A 21,448-nucleotide genomic window follows, 5' to 3' on the forward strand; every position below is an offset into this window, starting at 1 on the left:
TTGTTTTTTTTTTTTTTTTTTTGTTTCGACTATTGGTGTTAAAAGTGATTATTGTCAAAACTTATTGTCATTATGGGGGTAAAGGAGAAAACGCGTCCATTTTTGGACCCATTAGGAATGTAGAGTTGTGTGCAGTGTTTCTTAGGTGGTGGTTAAGATGGTACTAACAAAGTAGGATTACTTTGTTCTTTTTGCTCGTATCTTACCGGTTAGAATATGGTGGAGGGTAGAGAGATCTTGAGGAGGGCTTTACCGTTGGGCCGCATTGTGCTTTTTCTTCGCTTAGGCGAAGCTCTTTAAAACCCAGTTTGCTGGGGCATCCCTCGATTTTCTGGGGCTATCTTCTTCTAACCCCCTTCTGAAGAATTTCATAGTTTTTGTAATATTTTGTTGTTGACCCGAAATAAATTTGAAACCTTCTGTTAGGGCCTTATCATTTCAGAACGTAGAAACCAGGTTTGTAGGGTCAAGTTTTCTTTCACATACTTCAAAGAAATGAAACTGTTGTATACATTTTAGCTTTTTGATTATTTCCCAGTGTTGTCACTTTAGTTCAATCCATATTCGAGTGAGTAGATGCCCTCTCTGTGCCTCGTTAGTAGGTTTTAAGTTGTTTATCTGTGATTTAGTGTTCGATCAGGCGCTACTGTTTGGAAATTCATGAGAATTATTGATTATTATTTCGTTCGTTCTAGTGGTATTATTGGGTCTGTTCGTTCTAGAAAAGGCAATGAAACTTCAATCTTTGAGAAGAAAGAAAATTGGAATTCCAGTGAAAGCTTTATATTCGTTTCCTTTTCCTTATATCAGTAACAATGGTTGCAAATTTAAATGGCAGTTGGGGGCAGTTGTACAAATATACTGAATTTCATATATTGAACTTGTATGATCTCCGCTCTTACACGTTTTATTTCATCTCTCCAGATTATGTACTCGATTTGATCTAATGTTTCAATTCTCCTATTTTGTCATACTAAATCTATCATATAATTGGGGAGAGCTTACCTTCTTCACGAGAAAAGAGTTATATGACTCTCAGAATTTTTGTCGACTACTTTTCGTATTGGGTCAAAAGATAACCATATCGGACTAGACTAGGATCATATGGACAAGGAACAGGCTAGGAGAATACCCCGACCAACCATAGACCCAAGCTTCTCTTCTCACTTTTGTTAGGTGGTAGTTGTTTAGTTTGTTTAGGTCTGAACGTTGTATTTTCTTTGCATCATCTTATCTTTGGTTTTCTTGTATCGTGTGCTTATCTTTATGATCCAATTTCTCCTTTACCCTTCATAAAAAAATTTCTAACTTTGAAACACAATAAAACAAATTGCAATGAAAGCTAAGTTCGTCAACTTGTGAAGACTTGTTTTGTTTTGTTTTCTACATTGATTTCAAAGATAAAGCAAAAAAGAAAGACAGTGCTAAAATAAATGATCTACTTTCAACCCACCTTAAGTTCAAATCTTCCATTTTATAGAACTTAAAAAAGAAAGAAAGAAAGAAAGTAGAATCATTATAGCATCGGAAAATGCAGAAAACTCAATCATTGTAGTGTTGATATTGGTTAATAAGGCTATTATTATTGTCTTCTGTTTACTGCTTCAACTCACTTTCTCTCTGGAAAATAATTATTCAAACAGAAAAAAAAAAGCTAAAAGGGATTTGTGAAATGGGTAAGAGAGGGAGGGTTCCATTGACTTGTCTCTCTCTTCCCCCTAAAAATTGGGTTTTGACCCATTAAACCCATTAATGGTAACAACAAAGAGGACCCTTCTCATTAGAGTTCCTTGTCTTTTTGTCAGACTTCAAAAAACTTAATTAAACAATGGAACTTTAGGTGCTGTCCATAAATTTTGTTTATATTCGCTTGGAGAGAAAAAAAAAAAAAGAAAAAAAGAAAAAATCAGTATTTGGGTGTAGCACAGCGTCCCATCTGTAGCATGTAATTGTTTCTTTTTAGTTTAGCTACCAGAGAAGAAGGGAGAGGAGAGTGGACTGCTTCTCTCTGCGGTTTTGTTTGCGCGCAGGAGAGAGAAAGAGAGAATCTGGGTTCCCTTTTTCTCACGCTTTATAGTCCTTCTAAGCGGTTATTGGGGTTGATTCCTTCTGTTAGATCAGATTTTTCAAGGGTTCAAGTTTTTAGCTCAAAGGGTTCGTGATCCGACTCTACTTGGCCTCTTTTAACCTCGCTTTGGATGCTGGGTGCGCCTACAAATTTAATATATGGTTCTTTGCTTTCGAAATGAACGCATCGGTTGAACAATCTTCAAGTGCTCCAAGGGGATTTCGAATTCAAGCTCCACTGGTTAGTTGAATCCAAATTTACACTTAATTTACTGCCAAATAAGTGATCTCTGGAAATGCTTCTGGGTAATTTCGATTACGAGTGCTTTTCTTCGCCCCGCTACTCCTCGCATTTCTTCTTTACTGGTTTTACTTCCTGAATTTCTAGTGAAATCGTAGTGGGTTTTAGCTAATGCACTGTAGTTTGAGAAAGAATTTGAAGTTTGATTCGTCTGCGATGATTCTCGTATCTTACTTCGATTATTGGGGTTTTCTGCGGTGGATTTTTTTAGGTTCCCTGGATTGTGCCCAATTCATGGCTTATTTCATCAGCATTCTGTTGAATATTCTAATTATTCTTCTGAGATTTGCTTTTTTGCGTTCTGAATGCTGGATTTTGTTGTCAATATTCTTTCAGAATTGATTCCAAGTATGTTCACAACGATGCTTAGTGTTAGAGTAAACTCTAGTTAAGTTTTTCATGGGATTTTGGGTTTGTTTTGGAACAAATTGTTCTGGTTTTATTCCATTACTTCCTTTGAACCTGCATCTTGGAGGAACTTATGAGGGTTATGAAATATGAACAAAATGTCGCTGCAGATTCGAGTTGCACAGAGTGTTAGATCCATGTTGATTCTTAAAGATTCACTGATAGGCGAATTGATTCGACTAAGAATATGCCGGATTAGTGTGAGATCCCACATTAGTTGGAGAAGAGAGCGACGCCTTCTTTAGAAGGGTGTGGAAACCTCTCCCTAGCAGACGCGTTTTAAAAACCTTGAGGTGAAACTCGAGAGAGAAAGTCCAAAGAGGACAATATTTGTTACATTAAGCTTCCTAAGATAAATTTAATATAATATATCCTCTGGTAGGTGTATATTGAGTGAGACTTTTCGTTGTTTCCCGTTGATTTTTACGAGTATGCGCATCTTGGAGGAAGTGATGTGATGTGCTCAAACCTTTTAACATAGTACAGTTTGTTATGGTCTTCCTCACGGCGTGGTTGGTTCTGAATTCCCTTGATGCAGCCAGGCCACCATAGGAGCTGTGCCCTTTAGTCCTATTGAACTAAAGATTGAAGTTGCGGTGTAATCCTCGGATGTCGTACTGTCCTTTCGAGAATACTTGGACACATAATACCAACTATCCAAATATAGGGGCAAAACTTAGGACTTCGAACTGAATGTCATAGACGATCCACTGGTTTTCGTATGGGTTATCTTTGTCTTCGTTTGTCGTTTTTGGCTAGTTGTTATGTAAATTTTTGCATCTAACTGGAAATATGTTGTAGGTTGATTCTGTGTCATGCTATTGCAAAGTAGACTCAGGCTTGAAAACAGTTGTTGGAGCTAGAAAATTCGTCCCTGGCTCAAAAATATGTATCCAGCCTGATATTAATCCAAATGCGCATAGAAGTAAAACTTCACGGAGAGAAAGGACCCGAGTCCAGCCTCCGCTTCTACCAGGCCTTCCAGACGATCTTGCCATTGCTTGTCTGATTCGAGTCCCTCGAGTGGAACATAGGAAACTCCGCCTTGTTTGCAAGAGATGGTATCGACTTCTGATGGGAAACTTTTATTATTCTCTAAGGAAAAGTCTTGGCATGGCAGATGAGTGGGTCTATGTTATCAAAAGAGACCGTGATCGAAGGATCTCATGGCATGCTTTTGATCCGACCTACCAGCTTTGGCAATCACTTCCACCCCTTCCCGTCGAATACTCTGAGGCTCTTGGTTTTGGCTGTGCTGTTCTTAGCGGTTGCCACCTATACTTATTTGGAGGGAAAGATCCGATAAGGGGATCGATGAGGCGCGTGATTTTCTACAGCGCCCGTACAAACAAATGGCATAGAGCACCTGATATGCTTCGAAAACGTCATTGTTTCGGTTCTTGTGTTATAAACAACTGCCTTTATGTTGCTGGCGGTGAATGTGAGGGGATCCAGAGAACTCTTCGTTCTGCTGAAGTTTATGATCCCAACAAGAACAAATGGAGCTTTATTTCAGATATGAGCTCAGCTATGGTGCCATTAATTGGTGTAGTTCATGACGGGTTGTGGTTCCTTAAAGGACTCGGAGCTCGCAGAGAGGTCATGAGCGAAGCCTATTCTCCCGAAACTAATACTTGGACATCGGTTAGTGATGGTATGATCGCTGGCTGGCGAAACCCAAGTATTTCTTTGAATGGACAACTTTATGCCTTGGATTGCAGTGATGGATGCAAGCTAAGGGTTTATGATAGTACAACAGACTCATGGAACAAATTCATGGATAGCAAGCTCCATCTTGGAAGCTCTCATGCTCTGGAGGCTGCTGCGCTCGTTTCGCTTAATGGGAAGCTTTGCATTATACGCAACAACATGAGTATCAGCCTTGTCGACGTTTCGAGTCTGGATAAAAGTGTCGAGAGCAATCCTCACCTATGGGAAAATATTGCTGGGAAAGGTCCCCTGAGGACGTTAGTTACAAATTTATTGTCGAGCATAGCTGGGCGAAGCGGGTTGAAGAGTCATATTGTGCATTGTCAAGTGCTCCAGGCATGAGAAGAGGGATTAGTTCTAGAATTTGCTTTTGGCTTAGAGTTCTGAGACCATTTCATTACATTCATGAACAGAAAGCAAATACTTGTAAGTAAATCTTGTCCATCAATCAATCAGTCTCAGACTAGTTTGTTTATTTTGTGGGGGATCTTATGCTATTACTATGTAATCTTAGAGATGCCTTGTGAATATAAACAATTCATTAGAATATAAACAACATTCGATTTACGGGTCGTCACGATTAGTTGGTTTCTGGTTTTACTTGTGAAATGATGATCAATCAAAGGAGATTAAAAGGAACAAAGCAACTCCAGGAACTTGTTGCCATTGCAAGGAAGCCAAGATGATATGGTTCAGATCTTTGCTTGAGGGATCGTCTCCCAGAGACGACGGTTGAGCTGATTATGGAAGTTGCTGATAAAAGCTTCAGCTCTTTCATTGATGTCGTCTTTCGTGTCCTTCTCCGTCGTCGTCGCCATTAACTTCCTTCTGGGGCAAGTTTGGTCCTTGTTGGTGGTCTGCACTTGAATGAAAATGTCTCTGTAGCTTTCCATTGCAGCAATTGGCTTTGATTTTGAGGGAGAAATGGGTGGCTGAGCTGCTTGGGAGTGGAAATGGCAACGGAGGTGCGTTTTATAGGCAAGATGATGAAAGGTAAAGCTTAGTGACTGGAAAAGTGAGATATTCCAGACATGATTTGATAACCCTTTTCTTATTTTTATGCCATTCTTTTACATTGCTCAACATTAACCACATGCTATAATTTTTATTATAATTTAATTGTTTGTTCGGTTCGATGACATGATGACTTTCTTTTCCCTTTTTTAAGTTTCGAGAAAATTCTATTTTATGACCGTCTTACCAATAAATACAAAGGTTCTTATTCTTTTATCGATCTTTCTTTCTTTTTGTTGGTGATCCGCTATCAATGGAGTTGGGTTGACACCTAACTCGACGTCGAATGGATCACCACCCTAACTTCACCGACTGAAAATTTTGGGACTAACTAAAAATTTTATATTAGTTGGATTAGTGACCTAGGTGAACCGAACTTAATATTTGATTTCTCACAAATTCAACCTAACCCAAATCGAAAAAGATCTAACACAACATAATCCTTACCGTTTGGGTCGAATACGAATTCATCTAATATTTAGATACTAATGGAGACTTGAATAGAAGACTTTATGAAACATAAGCCAATATCGTCAAATAATTCCCCATTCCATTGAATCTGAAAGAAATCTCATTCTCCATAAAGATGAAACATGCAACACAACCAAACACCATGAACTATTTCAAGACTACAATTCAGAGAATCTAAGAAACATTAGACAATTGAAAAAGAAAAGAGATTCTTTGGTGATCTTTAATCATATTCAACGAGTAAGCAGCAACATAGTATAAAACGTGAGCAAATTCATACTATTTAATACACATCTCATTCATATCCATTCAGTTTATAGTTCCTCAAATGCCAATGTTTTAGGCACTTTTTCTGAGGATCAAACACAAGACTCACCTAATATTTAACATACCATCATAGTGGCTTACATCATAGGTCTACCAAGATAGACATTCATATTTTGCCGTCTAAACTGAGACCACATACCGAAAACTACTAAACTTCTTCTTCTGATCATTTAGATAATGCAGCAAGAAGGCCAAAAACTCGGACAAGGGGCAAAGAGGCTACTCGGTGACTAGCATCGGGACGTCGTCAACTGGAGTTGGGAGCTGTGATCACCAATGAAAAAGTATTAGCATGATAGAATCACCCTCCAACCATACTCACTTTCTAACATTCTTTTAACTTATTTGCAACAAGTGAGTAAGCTTTTTGAACCTAGTGAAGCATATTGGCGCTTAAAAGACAAAGCAACCCTGTAATTGAGCATATCTTGCACAATTCCCCCTGGATAAGCTAGCTAATGCCAAAGACCAATATAAATTAACAGCAACATGTTCGAGAAGTTTCGATGTGATCAAGCAATAAGTGAGAGAAACAGAGTGGCCATGTGCAATGAGTTGATCCAAATCCAAGCAGCTATGAAATTTAAAGAACGAGATTCATTGAAACTAGCATATTAGATTATCGATCGACCAAAATGGCCATTTCATTGGAAGATCACATCAGCAGAATTTGAAACAATAACATTAACAGAATAGAGGAGACAAAATGAAGGCAGTCTAGCTTAATCTGATCACCTGTTCACTGAAGTTGTGACAAGTCCTGAATAACAATATATGACAGTTGCAGCCTAATGGCTATGAAATATAATTTAAACTCGATAAAGGTGTGGAATTACCGGTTCTAATACCACAAACAAATGCAACTCGCCGAAACTTAATTGAATCAACCTGGACAGAGCCAAGATCAGCCAATTTGAGTTCATATTCCTCATTTTCTTCATATGAAGGTCAAAAACTAATTAAACACTGACCGTTATCTCAGAACATTTCAGAGAACTGAGAAGAGCGAAAGACGAGGCTCCTCAAGGTTCAGATTATTGTTCAGAGGTTCAATTTTCTTATAGCAAAGGAATTCAAAAGGGATATAGACACTGAAATGCTTCAAAATGGTTTGGTTCTATAAAATTGGATCAAAGCCATCACTGAATGACAAACAATTTTCCCTTGGATGGAAGTCCTTTTCGTAATTCCCTTGACCATTTGGAGTTATTCCTTCTCCTTCTTGTATATCGTTTGTGTTTTGGTCAATAAATTCGTTCACTACCTAATTAAAAAGATAAGCAAACAATTTTCTACCAAAAAAAAATCCTGATCACGTCATGACAAAGGCTGCCCAACAAGATGATAACTTCAAGACACAGAATGATGCGCTCACCAAAAATCAACGCTTGAAAAGAAATATTCGATGTGGGGTACTAAACATAAATTTTGACAGAACAAAGGTCTAAATTCTCTTGAACTGGTTTCATTTAACAATCGAGTTCATACACACCATCGTGTTTTAAATGCAAGATTTCTCTCAGGTTCAAAGAATCTATCAAACATCTTGAACAAATTTTACTGCATAAAATGGAAGAACAGTAAAAAGTACCAAAATCAAAGAGTTCTAATCACGAACAAACCAGAGTGATTACAAACAGATACCCATGAGTTAAACAAGATTCGAAAGTAGATAATCCAAAGCAGGAAAGATTTGACAATAGCGAATGGCGGCTAAGAATATACCTCAAGAATCCGTTTCCAGGAGTCAAGACAATAGCCCAAACCATCGTCCCGGCATGAATGAACGGTCTTAAACTGATCGATGTCGAGCTTCTTATTGATAAATCCAACTTGGAAGTAGATGTTATCAGAAGGCGGCAAATCGACTCTGATTTCCTTCACATCGAGCCACATCAAGAATTTCCGAACCTCGATACCGTCGAGATCAATGATGGAGCCGTATTTAAGCTTCCCAGTAATGGTCTTGTCGTAATAAACCAAGTAATCGAAGTTGATATAACAGGGTTTGGCCAAATGAACAACAAATTGACCATCGGAAGAGAGGGAGTAATCGACGACAGAGTCAGGTAAGAGGCCACTCGGAAGCCCATATTGGGGGAGAATATCATAGACAGTGGGAGCATCCGATCCGGCCACAGCAAGCTCAGGAATCGAAGCCAAGAAGGCGATGAAGGTGAAAAAGACTACACCCAGATGAGATTTAGGGGTCGGCGCCATGGCTGTGTTCTTGGAGAAGGCAGAAATGAAAGATTGTTGAACTTCGAGAAGAGGGGTTCGAGCGAGCAATCGATTTGGTGCGGTGTACGGATTGTTGTTGATCAAGATTGACTATGTTTAGCTAAAAATCTTGTCATTGTTACGCGGCTAATCAGCCTTATCCCTCTCGAATTGGATTTTAGCGGAATCCCCGTTTGAAAGCCTGTAATATGGAGGTATAATTAAATAGATTAAATTTAAATTATTATTGGATCCCAATTTTAAATATTTTGTAATTATCCCTATAATAATTTAAATCAAAAAAATTAAATTAAATCTCGACTTACCTCAATCCATTAATTAAAATTAGGAGAAATATAATATTTAAATCTTACATTTCACATGTAATTATTGAAATTACGATGTAAAAATTAAATTTATCATTTAATTTTATTATTTTTCTATTCGCCCCTTCCAATATAATCATACAAAATTTTGTGAATGAAAATAATAATAATAATAATAATAATGGCGAATTGTCTGCTAGTTTGTTGTGTTATATAATATTTGATTGATTGAGGAAGCTTTTTAAGATCACAAGCAATCTTTAGAAACACAATTTCTTCGATTCAAATTTGTCGTGTTATATAATGTTTGATTGATTGAATTAATATTTTAAAGACTATATGCTATCTTTAGAAATATCATCATATATCATATCACAGAGTCGTCGATTATTCTGTTTTAAAAATTATACCAATATAATAAAAAAAATATTATGTAATAACAATAGAATTAGGTTAAATTAATAAAATATGTGAGATCCCTAATACACGCATTTTAAAATTGTGAGGTTGACGACAATATGTAACAAGCCAAGCTGACAATTTTTGCTGGTGGTGGACTTGGACTTTTACAAATTGTATCAAAGTCAGATGCCCGGCGGTGTGCGAGGAAAGACATTGAGCCCCCAAAAGAGATGGATTGTGAGATTTCAGGCGAGAGAGAGAGGAGGGGAATAAAGCATTCCTTGAAACCTCTGTGTTTTAAAACCTCTGTATTTTTAAGGCTGATGGCTATACATAAGAGGCCAAAGTAGACTATTTACTAATGATGGGTTTGGTGGGCTGCTATGAAAGTACTCTTGAACTTAAAAAAAAAATACTGTTATTAATTTATCTCGAGAACACCTATAAACTTTACTATGGTTCTTCAAACTTTTCGATAAAATTAAAAAATATTTATTTTATAACAATAACAAAAAAAAAAAAAACGAGCCACCAATATGAACTATATCGACAATAATCCCATTATCACGTGATTAATTAATGAAACATTTTATTTCCGGAGAGTTTGAGAGAACTAAAAATGGTACACTACCAAATGGAAGTGAATAGAACAATACATGAAATAAAAATCTCGACCCCCAGCCATTGTTTTCTCATTCCACCGTCATTTTTTACGTCAGGCTTTTCTGTGGGATTACTACTCGCTGCAACAAATTAAAACATGTTTCGTTAGACTAATTAGCGTACATTAACGATTAATTAATGTCAAGATCAAATAGAAATACCTCTAATTACCTACGTTTTTTTTAAAAGAAATTAATAAGTATCATTACCCGCGGGAGCAGATGTAACGTTTGCTCCCTTGGCGCTCAGCCCCAAAAAATCCTTGGCTTCTGCGGAGTTGGGCGGCAGATGGAGAAGCCCTGTAGTTCACATACTCCAACAATTAACGTCACACAGATTACATCAATAATGATACGACATATGAATCACGGACGAATCAATTACCGATACAATCTGTTATATTGGCCGGGGTGTGGCATACATTAGGTAGTCCAAGAGCGAGCGTAAGGTTCACTTTGAGTGCCAGGGTGGGGTCATTACGGTCCTTTATCAGCACGCAGAGACATTTCATGCTCTTTTGAACCACAAGCCTGAGGCCGCTGCAGCAGTCGGGTGTAGGCGCTTTCGCCTCGCCGCCCACGTACGGCAGGCAAGTCGCTAGCCCGACCACTTGGTCTGTGCACTCGGCTCTGTCCTGGTCTACGTTTGAGGTCACCAAGCCCAGGAAGAGCAGCGCCAGGGCGCATGACATAGCCAAATTAGTTGAAGGCGATTTGGAGGTCATAATTGCTTTGGAGGGAGCGGTGGCACTGGGAATTGGGCGGAGTGGGCGGGGAGAAGGGGCAGTGGGTTTTTATGGTGAATGGGAATTAAAGAGAGTGGGTGGTAGTGATTGGTTTAGCACTTATTGTGACCACTCGTTACCTTCATGATTATCTTATCATTCATTACTTATAACTTTAATTTTTTAAAAAATACATATAATTATTAAATTATATTGGCTTCAATTCTTATTTACTCGCACGGTCAGAGTCCTCGTCTTTTCCCTCTGATTGGAAACTTACGGTTTTATGTTTTATTTTAGGTGGGGTTCTTTTTACCCTTCCCTACGGTACTACTTCACTATTTGTCACAGGAATATTTAGTCCTGTAAGGTAGTCCTTGCTGATTCACACGAGATTCTACGTTTCTATATTTAATTCACTTTTTAAAGTTAAGAGATATATTTGACACAGTTAATTTAATAATATTGTTACCAACATGATTTTTTTTTTCTTCATAATATTAGGCTTTTAAGTAATCTCTTTTTAACGGTTTACAATTTCATATAATAGGGAGAATAACATTTTTTATAATTTTATATAAATAATTATTATTTTTAAATTTATGTTTTTTAATCTATTATCTCAAAATTTAAAATTTTGTACGCTTTTCAAAGATGCATTAATACGTCTCTATTGTGTTATCATAATCTAACGCCTATATAATATAATAAATGCATCATATTAAAATTACTTGGACAGGTAAGATTTACAAAAAAGTATGTAAAAATTAAACTAATTTATTATACAAAAACAAAAATGTAAAAATGACTTTTAGTTAGTAAAATTATTAAAATTTAAGGACGAAAGTTCACAGTTTTATCTGAATTATTGATTTATTCAATATTTTTTAAAATTTATATTTATTAAACACAACTATATATATCATTAAATGTTTGCCATACAGGTAGGTAAATTAGGTAGCCACAATATATGCGTAAGAGACCTCTCATACGTACATGTTGCAACGTGCAACAACCTTAGATGTAGTCTTGCAATTAATAAGAAGTTACTAAATTATCACAAAGTTTCCTATTTTGATTTCTAATATATTTGTTGTTTTAAAAAATTGATCTTTTAATTATCGGATTGAAAATAAGTAATTTTATGATAATTGACAAACGACAACTTTATATTAGGAGTAAAATTGAATCACGTGAAAAATTGAGCCATTAAATAAGAGAGAGAAAGAAAACCGAGCCACAACTTACTTCTTATCAATAAATTTGATAATTATTTGAATTTAAAATTTTATTTTGAACTTCTTATTTTAAACACATATTTTTGTTTGGAATTAATGTTTTTTTTGTACGTAATAATACCGATTTATCCGACAAGCGTGTCTATGCTCATAATGTCGGTCATTCACGCCACCCTGTTTGTCCACCCGAACTGCCGGCAAGTGACTAATGTCCTACCCAAAATTAATTCCAATTTTAATAACCTACAACTATACCCTTACCAAAATTCAAATATTTTTTTGTCTACAACTATATAATAACTTATTATTATTTTATTTTTATTTATTTATGAGCTATCAATTATAATATATATTTTTTTCGTGAGATCCCACATCGATTGGAGAGGAGAACGAAACATTATTTATAAGGGTGTAGAAACTTCTCCCGAATAGATACATTTTAAAATCATGAGATTGACTGCGATACATTACGAGACAAAACAGGTATTAGCTAGAGGTAGGGTTGAGATGTTATACTGTTTCTGTTTAATTGTATATTTTTTTTTATTTTAAAAAATATTAGATAAATTGCGGCGGAAATTTTGATTTTTTTTTTTTAATTATTATTTTTTATTTTTAAAGAGCTACTTAGGTTGGGGAGCTGACCGAATATACTCGGGTATAAACTAGCTACTTGCCACAATTGACCTTAGGCCCGAATATTATTGGGCCAAGATATGTGGCCCATTTGGTTTGGATTAGGCCCGGGTCTATTTACGTTGGATATTAACCGGGTCGGCCCAGTGAGCTGTGAACAAAGGTGCCGGACGGGAGAAACGCTGTTCTGCTCTGACTGAAGCAATTTCCCGGAGCACTTTGTGTGCTCTCGTAAGTGCGTCAATTCTTCATTGTGGATTCAGTTTTGAAGAACGCAGCGGTTCAGGTACTTTCATCTCTCTACTGTTTGGTTTTTGTTTGGTTCTTGAGACGACTTGGGGCAAGGGAAAGAAAATGGACTTCTAATTGACAAATTCTTAGCCCCCTTGTCGCCGGTGCAACCTCAAAATAAGCTACAAATTTGTGTTTTGCATGATCATTCTTTATTAAGCCTTGTAATTCAATGGGAGCTAGAACTTTGTTGTCTTTGAGACCAGCAGCTAAGATTTGCAATCTGTGGGGTGGAGGTGTTTTCTTGTAAAGATATCATTATCTAACTTCATGAATCACGATCAGGAATAATATCGTGTTCTAGAGAATGCGTCAATGTGATTATAATATTGTGTGTGCTATGCGGACAAAAATGGTTGTTCAGTGTAAATCGAAGCACAATCGAGTTTCCTTGCAGTGGCAGGTTCAGCTTCGACTGGTAAATAGGCAATCACTGCACTTTAGTTGGCTAAGGACATTATTTGTTGGAAACATCTGGGATTTTTTGTTCTGTTTTGTTTTGTTTTGTTTTTTGTTGTATCCACCAGGGATCTGAGTTTTTCTCTCCTCATCATGATGAGAAGAACACATGAAAGTTATATATATTTATGGCAAGCTCAGCTATTTACATTTATCAATTTTCTAAGCATCAAGCTAGAATTTTTCCCTGGATAGTTACCCCCTCCCTATTACCCACATTTCATTCTTTGAACCGTTATAATATATTATTATACTCGGGGTCATGCAAGTTTCTCGTTCCTTTGTTCTATTGTTCATGAATACTTTACACAGGGTGTAAAATGGCAATTACAAGTTTATTTGTACTTGAGGTTTTCTCACATAGGATATATCTTTTGTTTTTTAGGTGATTGGAGAACAATATGAGTGCAGAGGTTGAAAAGACGTCGCATATTGAACCGGGAAATGCAAAGATGTCTGGAGCAACTAATTCATCTGCTGCACCAATGGGAAGCCAAAAGGTTTCCATGTTTGCAGCGAAGACTGGGTTTGTTATACCAAAAAACAAGCTTTCAGGATCTTTGGTTCCCGTCTTTCGAGTGAACAAGAAGTTGGGAGGGAATGAATCAGCTAATGGAGAAAATGAGAAACAGTCTCAAAGAAAAACAAAGTGGGGTCCTGATCTAACACAGGATTCTGCAGTTAGAAGGGGGAGGCTCATAGCTTATCAGGTATTTGTGGAGCACTCTCTCTTTTCCTTTTCTATGTATCCATGTATCCGTGCCACGTGTTAAAGGCACAACTCAAAGTCAATAGAAAATGCGTTTATTTTGTTTATTTTGTGGAGCTTTTGAAGTGTCACACTTCCCTATCACTGTGTATCTTGGATAAATTCCTACTCATATCTCAAGGTATAATATGGGATAAAATCCTTCTCGTATCTCAATCCTAAGCCTTTTCTCTTCTAATATTTGGGATGATGTTTTGCGTTATTTGTATCATTTAGGTCAGTTATTGCTTTACCAGTAACTTAATGTTGAGATGCCAGTCAACATGGCTTGAAATAAGATCATCTATGGATGAAGAAAAGGAGATTTGTTAACTTCCTCTCTGAACACATATTTCTTTCTTTTTTCTTTGAATTGATATGTTATTCTTTTGAAGCCATCTTTGACCATTTTCATACAGTTGAATATTGTCAATTTGCTACCATTGAATTTCCCCTTTTTCTTATTTGGTGCTAAAATGTTAGTCTTCTGTGTGACTGTTTCGCATGGAACATTCCCATCCAGGTGCTACTTAGTGACATAACTGCCTCTATGGTTATACATATTTTGAGCAGACTCGATTGGAACAAATCATGGAACTCCTTAAGTCTGGAACCCTGGAGGTTCCAGAGACACAAGATTCAGCAATAGAAGCTGAGAATGTTGATGATTCCCCGGGATCCCAAGCAACTAATGAGGTAAATTCAGAGCTCGTATTACTTTCAGGGACAGTTTTTTCTCTGGATGATTTTGATATATGCCTTAATCATAATATACAGGTGCGAAACAACGAACTTTTGGAGATTGAGAAACGTGAAGTTATTGGTATGCTTAGTTAGTGACTTGTTTCTATTATGCCCTCAATTTGAGTTTTGAATGCTATCTATTGAATTTTTTTTATCATTATTATACAGGTGAAATACTAAAACTGAATCCAAGTTATAAGGCCCCTCCTGATTATAGGCCCTTGTTGAAAGCAGACAAGTTACTTCTCCCAGTAAGATTGGTCTCGGATTACCTTTCTTCCGTGCTTGGTGATGCCATAGAAACGAGAAACATATTAACCTCTTATTTTATTTACTCTTTCCCTTACTGATAGCTATATGTTTTAAGTCTCATTCTTTTTATAACCATGGTTGGAAGGGTATCTAATATAGCACTGTTATTCTTATTTTCACAAGTCAATCATGATCTTTTAATACCCCTATTACATGAGGATCACGATCATTCACTTGATTTATAAATAAAATTATGTTAGGAGATTGTTTATTTTCCTTCACTTAATGGAATATGTATATTGTGTATTTAGTGATGTTATTTGATGTTAAAGTTGAACATTCTACCTTCTAAGGAGGCTCCCTAGGATTTGAGCCCATGAACTATTGATTATCATTAAGGACATTTTATAACGATGCTTAAGCTTAGCTTAGGTTTATTTCTAAGAACTTATAATTGAACAATCTGTTGCAAAAAAAAAAAAAAAAAAAAAATACTAAAGAATGCTAGTGCATGTGCCTCTAACAAGTAATAAAGTGATAAGAAAGAGTATTGATAAGGATTAATTGTTGCTACCAATTTATTGCTGCAACCTTCATTTGATTCTGATAGTCGACATAGACCTCATGAGACCTGCCCACCATTACAGCTGATATTTCCTTGTCTTGGGAAGAAAGACTTTGGTTTTAAGTGGTGTTCCTAAATTTGAAATTGCATCAAGATTGTTTAGTGCTTATCCTTATTAGTAGTAGACCAAGGGGCAGGATTCTAGCTTCTAGAGGGATCCGTTATCTTCCTTTTGGTGGTGGATTTCCTTAGGAGATTGATCTTGCAGGGGTAGGTAGGTGCAGTTGATGGTCTTTAGCTTGGTAGGAATAGTTTACACATATTCTACTTATAGTTTGCATGTGATACTATCTTTCTTGCTTGAGCAATGAGGATTTCTTTCTTTATCTCAATCGGATTTTGTCCTTTTTTGAGTCGATTTTTGAGCTGAAGATTAATAGAGGTCAATTTTCTGTTATTGGAGTTAATTGTGATCAAGATAGGCTGTCCAGGTGAGCTTCCTTTTTGGGTTATGAGATTGGTGTTCTCCTCTAGTCATTTTTGGTGCTTCCTCTATGGCATAACTCTGTGTTTGGAGTTTGATCTAACAACCTTATTGAATAACAAGACTTTTAGATCTCAATTATCCAAGAATCTAAAAAACGATTAGGAAACAATCCAAGGAAAAGTTTTGGAACAGATTACCTTGATGATCAAGATCAAGAGTAAAGAAAACTCGTGATTCGAATCACTCCACAAGGTAGCCTGATCAAGACTACTCGAATAACTCTAGTATGTAAATCTAAACACAAGAAATGTAAGGAAACAAGTTCATGTTTTGCTAATACACAGGAGAGTTTTGCTCAGTCATCCATTCAGTTCCCTACATTTATTAGTTATAAGTTATTATTTCCATAACCATGTGGAATTTACCTTGCAGGTTAAAGAATATCCTGATTACAACTTTATTGGCTTAATATACGGCCCCAGTGGGGAAAATCAAAAGCGATTAGAAAAGGTAAGAAAATCATTTTAGACTAGACTATGAAATGTTTTGCTAAAGATTATCTCCCTTTTCTTCAACATTTAACGTATATTTCGACTTATTAAACGTGTCAGGAAACTGGAGCCAAAATACAAATTTGTGGTATTAAACCTGGGACAGGTGAAAAGGTGATCCCTTTGACTCATGAAATTCATGATATGGTCTATACCAGTTATACACAGTCTGTCGTGTTATCTTGTTCTAATCTTTTATTCTTACTGCAAAATATATGAGCACCTCAGGGCTTTTTAGCTGTCAAGAATCTCTTCAGAAGTCTCTTTTACTTTTTATTTGTTCCAAAGCTCACTAGATCAACCTGTGGCTGTTTATTTTGTCTAGAAGTTAGAGTCTGTTCTGTGAGAATGGCTCTGAAGTTTGAAGGCACCTCAGGGTTCTTTTAATTTTGCCGAGGTTTAAAACTTGAGGGAGTTGTGAACTATAGTTTTTGTTAGATATTGTCTTCTTTGGGTTTTCCCTTCCGAGCTTCCCTTCAAAGTTTTAAAACACGTCCGCTAGGGAGAGGTTTCCACACCTTTATAAAGAATGCTTAGTTCCCCTCTTCAACCGATGTGGGATCCACAATCCATCTACTTTGGGGCCAGCGTCCTTGCTGGCACTCGTTTCCCTCTCCAATCAATATGAGATCTCACAGTTTTACTCTTTGTATCTCCCTGCCCCTCTTCTTGCAGGACGAAATTAAACCAACTGATGGACACGAAGCTCAGAGTGGTTATGAAGAGCTGTATGTTTGCATGTCAGCTGATACATTTGATAAGATCGACGCTGCAATTTCTGTTATAGAACTCCTAATCACCTCAATATTGGTTAGTCAATTTCTTTTAAGAAAATGAGATTATCTCCACGGTTCTCATCTACTTTGAGATAATTTATTTTCATTATTTATCACTCCTCGAATTCTTCCCACAGGGAAATTTGGCCACTGGTCCCACGTCGTCCGATTTGGTTTCTAGGGGGGAAAGTTCTTCCACCCGAGCCGAGGGTACGGTATCAAATGTTGGGCAGACTCCTATGCCAAACCAGGGGGTTATGCTACAAGGAGAGGTTTATGCGCCAACTTCAGCACAAGGGCAGTTTCATTATCCTAACACATGGTTGCCAAGGGGCCCTTCTCACACTTTAACCCCTGCTCCTGGATTTATTTCCCCACAAGATCCTCCATCAATTACGAACAACCCGATCCATTTGTCTCGCCCACCTACTCCAATTCCTTTCAACCCAGCTTTCCGGCCCCCCCCTGTTCATCCTCCCAGACACCAGTTTCCTGCACAAGACATGCAGCAACCTTTCATGACTCAGCCCAGTCACGTTGGTCAACCTGGGGTTCATCCTTTGACAATTCAACGGCCTTCATTGGTTCAATCTAGCGTCTCAAATCCAAACTTCACTGGCAGTGGTCCATTACCTTCAGGTCTACTCCTAAATATGCCAGGGTCATCAATTCCCTCTTCCTTGCCTCAACATGTTCCCAATAGCATTCCTTCAGGATCACTGCCTGATCGCCCTTTGGCACCTCCTAGCACAGTTTCTACTGGTTTTTCTGGACACCATCCACCGCAGGGTCCAAATAACATGGGACAGACGGCTCTATCATTTCCCCCACCCTTAGGACCTCGTGCAGCTCCACTGCAGGGTGTTAATTCTTCTAGCGCAGTACCTGCAAATACAGCAGTAGCCAATGTGGATGCATATGCATCTTTTCCTTCTGGACCATCCACCCCCCAGGCTCCAATTCCGTCACCCCATATAGGGCATCGCCCACCATTTTCAGTTCCTTCAGCACTATTACCCCCAACAGCACATAACCCAGCTGGTAACTTCATTGCTGGATCTGCTTTAACCCGTCCAACACCACCTACAAATACAAGTAACTTTACATTTCAACCACTGGGTCCACCAAACCCGTCTGCTCAACCAATGCTCAATTTGAACATTCAAAACTCACCAACCGTACCTTCATTGCAGCAGCCTGCATCTGGGGCGCCATCTTTCCATCCGGCTGCCCCAAATTTTTCCAGAGTTGGGAATCAACCATTTCCCGGACCCCAAGCTGGTAGCCAGATTGGTAATCATCGAATCCAAGAGGTCTCAACTAGGCTTCCTGCTTTCCTTGACCCAGGTCCTCGGACACAACTGCATCAGAGAAACTTTAGACCAAGTATGCAAATGCAAATGCCGAATTTGCAGGGCAATTTTCCTCACAGACCAGGGAACCATATGCAACTTGAACAAGGTTTCCTCATGCAAGCTACTCGACCTGATGTCCGGTTTGCTCCTCCACACTACAGTGGCAATCTGACATTTGTTTCTGGCCAGCCGCCTCCAAGTTCCGGAGGGCAGCAAGTTTATGATCCGTTCTCTCCTACATCTGTGTCTGGCACACAACAACAGGGGAGCAATCTTCCTAGATGAGAACTGTCAAACCGCATCAGGTGTTTGTAGTACTTAGTTAGTCCAAGTGCTGCATGGACTTCCGGGATCACCCATTAAGGCCCCAAAATGGCCACTCTAAAGAATGTAGGTGAGTGTGATGAGCATCTACTAAGCTCATAGATCAAAGCTTGACTGTATTTATGTTCCGCTCAAAAATATGAAAAATTACTTAGAATGGATATGTGATTCAATACTTTGCTGGTGAACTGAGCAAGCTCAACTAGTGACCTCTATTTTCTGACATATAAGCTTCTGATTCCCCCATCTTTAATTATTGACTATATAAGTTTTACTCAACACAAAAAAACATCTCCAGCAAGTATTTTGAAGGTCTTTAAAATCAATTCTAAACGGGTTTGAATTTTAAGATGAATTGTTAAGATCGCACAACAACGCACACACTCGATCTAGATGAACACATAGAACATAATAGAGAAAGTGCAAGGAAAATGACTTGTATTGGTGTAAGGAGAATATTGGCTAAAGAATTTGTATTGATGTCTTCAGACATGTACTACGTGGGATTTGTATGGAGAATATTGGCTAAAAGATTTATATTGATGACTTCAGATATGTACCGCGAGGGATTTGTATGGAGAATATTGGCTTCATATATGTACCCGTGAGGGATTTGTATTGATGCAAGGAGCTATGTATAACCGCAGCAGGCTCCGTAACATGAACTATCGCTAATTTTTAGGTAAGGGTAATGATCGTGTTTGGAAGAAAAAAAGTGGGTTAATTGATTGAAATGAAATCCATTCCATATGGGTATGGTTATGTTAGGTTGTTTGTTCATAATGATTATATATTATTGTGCACAAATCCAAGGTAAACAAACCATATGTTACCTTCACCAACATGCAAGTCAATTTCAATCTCTCACAAACTGGTAAAAAATAATAGCAAATGAAGTGACACCATCCTAACTTTGGTTTATTTTATTTTCACAAATACGATGTATAAGTGATTTTGATTTACTTTATTAAATAAATTATTCAATTGTGACGTGATTATCTATTTTGTGCCGTAAGCATTTCACTTTCTATTTAATGATTATTATATATTTAATTAAAATATTTTTATTCTTTTCAATAATTTTTTAGAAATATTATCTATTTATTTTTTTCTTAAAAGAAATTAAAATTATTAAAAACAAAAATCAAATTCATTGAATTTTAATATTTAAAAGTCCAACCAATCAAATCCATCCACAAATAAAGAGAGTATATTATCATTGACTTTTCTAATATTCAAAGAAGCCATGTTTGACATTTAGTGTCTTGTTTTTCAGTTTACTAATCTAAATTTTCCATTTAATTCATTTTAAAAAATATATTTAAATTTTGTTATACTTGAAAAGTTAACAAAAATTTAAAATGAGTATGAAAATTTATTCTTTTAAAAAATAATAATTATGGAGAAAAAAAAAAAAAATCGGTCTGCCAATTTAGTCCAATTCACACATCCAGTCGTATTCCCACAGCTGACATCTCTGACACGCCACGTGGGTCTATATATATATATATATATACCCGTTCTACCCTTCTAGCTTCCTCATCTCCAAACCCCAAAATTTTGCTCTGTTCCGGCAGCCATGGCAGCTAAACTCGCCATTTCGTGCTTTCTTTTGTTGTCCATGGCCATGAGCTCAGCTATGGCGGCGGAGTACTCATTCGCCAGCAACCTGAACCCCAAAGTGTTGCGGCTGAAGAAAGAGAAGCTGACCCATCTTCATTTGTATTGGCACGATGTCGTGGGCGGGAATAAGCCCACCAGCATCGCGGTGTTGCCAGGGCTCAGCAACACCACGTTGTTTGGGCTTGTGAACATGTTCGACAACCCATTGACGGTCGGCCCACACCCCAAATCCCAGCTGGTTGGGAGGTCACAGGGCCTCTACGCCTCTGCCGCACAGACCGAGATTGGGCTTTTGATGGCCATGAACTTCGTCTTCACTTCCGGCAAGTACAACGGCAGCTCCATCGCCATCCTTGGCCATAACCCCATTCTCAACACTGTCCGAGAGATGCCGGTGGTCGGTGGAAGCGGGCGGTTCCGATTCGCGAGAGGGTATGCTCAGGCGAGAACTCAGTTTTTCAACGCTACCTCGTTGGATGCCGTCGTTGAATATAATATTTATGTGTTGCATTATTGATGGGATTTTTATTTATTTCCCATGTGGGTTTGTTTGATTTCGAGGCTGAATCTTGTGTTCTTATTTTTTAACTCAATAAACACGCACCTCCCCTCATTGCTTACTATCATCCATCGTGTGAGATGAACACGACTCTCTCACCCATCACCCAATGATATGATATTGTCCATGCATAATCTTCCATAACTTTGTTTTGGGCTTCCTCAAAAGGCCGCATACTAACGAGGGAGTATTATTTGATTATGAACC

General features: G+C 37.6%; 5 protein-coding genes across 7 annotated transcripts; 3 read left to right on the forward strand and 2 right to left on the reverse strand.

Moving 5' to 3' along the window:
• The first annotated feature begins 1,862 nt into the window (after positions 1–1,862).
• On the forward strand, positions 1,863–5,059 carry LOC111459448 (F-box/kelch-repeat protein At1g55270-like). The gene is made up of 2 exons (XM_023102359.1): positions 1,863–2,308; positions 3,578–5,059. The coding sequence occupies exons 1-2, from the start codon at positions 2,246–2,248 to the stop codon at positions 4,826–4,828; spliced, it is 1,314 nt and encodes a 437-aa protein (XP_022958127.1). The 5' UTR covers positions 1,863–2,245; the 3' UTR covers positions 4,829–5,059.
• Positions 5,060–6,224: 1,165 nt separating this feature from the next.
• On the reverse strand, positions 6,225–8,678 carry LOC111459451. Its single transcript, XM_023102361.1, has 2 exons — positions 8,024–8,678; positions 6,225–6,562 (listed from the first exon to the last, which is right to left on the reverse strand). Exons 1-2 carry the CDS (start codon positions 8,516–8,518, stop codon positions 6,518–6,520), a joined length of 540 nt encoding a protein of 179 aa, XP_022958129.1. The 5' UTR covers positions 8,519–8,678; the 3' UTR covers positions 6,225–6,517.
• A 1,137-nt stretch (positions 8,679–9,815) lies between these two features.
• LOC111459449 (protein YLS3-like) lies at positions 9,816–10,738 on the reverse strand. The gene is made up of 3 exons (XM_023102360.1): positions 10,294–10,738; positions 10,119–10,208; positions 9,816–9,989 (listed from the first exon to the last, which is right to left on the reverse strand). Exons 1-3 carry the CDS (start codon positions 10,631–10,633, stop codon positions 9,874–9,876), a joined length of 546 nt encoding a protein of 181 aa, XP_022958128.1. The 5' UTR covers positions 10,634–10,738; the 3' UTR covers positions 9,816–9,873.
• A 1,947-nt stretch (positions 10,739–12,685) lies between these two features.
• LOC111459759 (branchpoint-bridging protein-like) lies at positions 12,686–19,286 on the forward strand. Of its 3 annotated transcripts, XM_023102794.1 has the most exons (9): positions 12,686–12,793; positions 13,643–13,967; positions 14,579–14,701; positions 14,783–14,828; positions 14,918–15,000; positions 16,486–16,563; positions 16,665–16,718; positions 17,280–17,414; positions 17,518–19,286. In XM_023102794.1, exons 2-9 carry the CDS (start codon positions 13,659–13,661, stop codon positions 19,018–19,020), a joined length of 2,331 nt encoding a protein of 776 aa, XP_022958562.1. In that variant the 5' UTR covers positions 12,686–12,793; positions 13,643–13,658; the 3' UTR covers positions 19,021–19,286. The 3 variants fall into 3 exon arrangements, with proteins under 3 accessions (XP_022958562.1, XP_022958561.1, XP_022958563.1); XM_023102793.1 differs by having other exon boundaries at positions 14,579–14,828; XM_023102795.1 differs by lacking the exon at positions 12,686–12,793 and having other exon boundaries at positions 13,883–13,967; positions 14,529–14,701.
• A 1,293-nt stretch (positions 19,287–20,579) lies between these two features.
• On the forward strand, positions 20,580–21,308 carry LOC111459590 (dirigent protein 22-like). Its single transcript, XM_023102574.1, has one exon. The coding sequence runs from the start codon at positions 20,639–20,641 to the stop codon at positions 21,197–21,199; it is 561 nt and encodes a 186-aa protein (XP_022958342.1). The 5' UTR covers positions 20,580–20,638; the 3' UTR covers positions 21,200–21,308.
• The last annotated feature ends 140 nt before the right edge of the window (positions 21,309–21,448 follow it).

The sequence above is a fragment of the Cucurbita moschata genome, unplaced genomic scaffold (assembly GCF_002738365.1).
Source record: "Cucurbita moschata cultivar Rifu unplaced genomic scaffold, Cmos_1.0 Cmo_Scf00022, whole genome shotgun sequence".
Lineage (NCBI taxonomy): Eukaryota > Viridiplantae > Streptophyta > Magnoliopsida > Cucurbitales > Cucurbitaceae > Cucurbita > Cucurbita moschata.

Excerpts from the sequence above, each read along its gene's own strand:
- LOC111459448 (XM_023102359.1), top strand. The coding sequence starts at position 2,246 with ATGAACGCATCGGTTGAACAATCTTCAAGTGCTCCAAGGGGATTTCGA. Across the intron at positions 2,309-3,577 it reads TTCGAATTCAAGCTCCACTG|GTTGATTCTGTGTCATGCTA; the intron begins GTTAGTTGAATC and ends AATATGTTGTAG.
- LOC111459451 (XM_023102361.1), bottom strand. The coding sequence starts at position 8,518 with ATGGCGCCGACCCCTAAATCTCATCTGGGTGTAGTCTTTTTCACCTTC. Across the intron at positions 6,563-8,023 it reads CCTGGAAACGGATTCTTGAG|CTCCCAACTCCAGTTGACGA; the intron begins GTATATTCTTAG and ends TGGTGATCACAG.
- LOC111459449 (XM_023102360.1), bottom strand. The coding sequence starts at position 10,633 with ATGACCTCCAAATCGCCTTCAACTAATTTGGCTATGTCATGCGCCCTG. Across the intron at positions 10,209-10,293 it reads CAATATAACAGATTGTATCG|GGCTTCTCCATCTGCCGCCC; the intron begins GTAATTGATTCG and ends TGTGAACTACAG. Across the intron at positions 9,990-10,118 it reads CGTTACATCTGCTCCCGCGG|CGAGTAGTAATCCCACAGAA; the intron begins GTAATGATACTT and ends AATTTGTTGCAG.
- LOC111459759 (XM_023102793.1), top strand. The coding sequence starts at position 13,659 with ATGAGTGCAGAGGTTGAAAAGACGTCGCATATTGAACCGGGAAATGCA. Across the intron at positions 16,564-16,664 it reads ATCAAAAGCGATTAGAAAAG|GAAACTGGAGCCAAAATACA; the intron begins GTAAGAAAATCA and ends TAAACGTGTCAG. Across the intron at positions 16,719-17,279 it reads AACCTGGGACAGGTGAAAAG|GACGAAATTAAACCAACTGA; the intron begins GTGATCCCTTTG and ends CTCTTCTTGCAG.
- LOC111459590 (XM_023102574.1), top strand. The coding sequence starts at position 20,639 with ATGGCAGCTAAACTCGCCATTTCGTGCTTTCTTTTGTTGTCCATGGCC.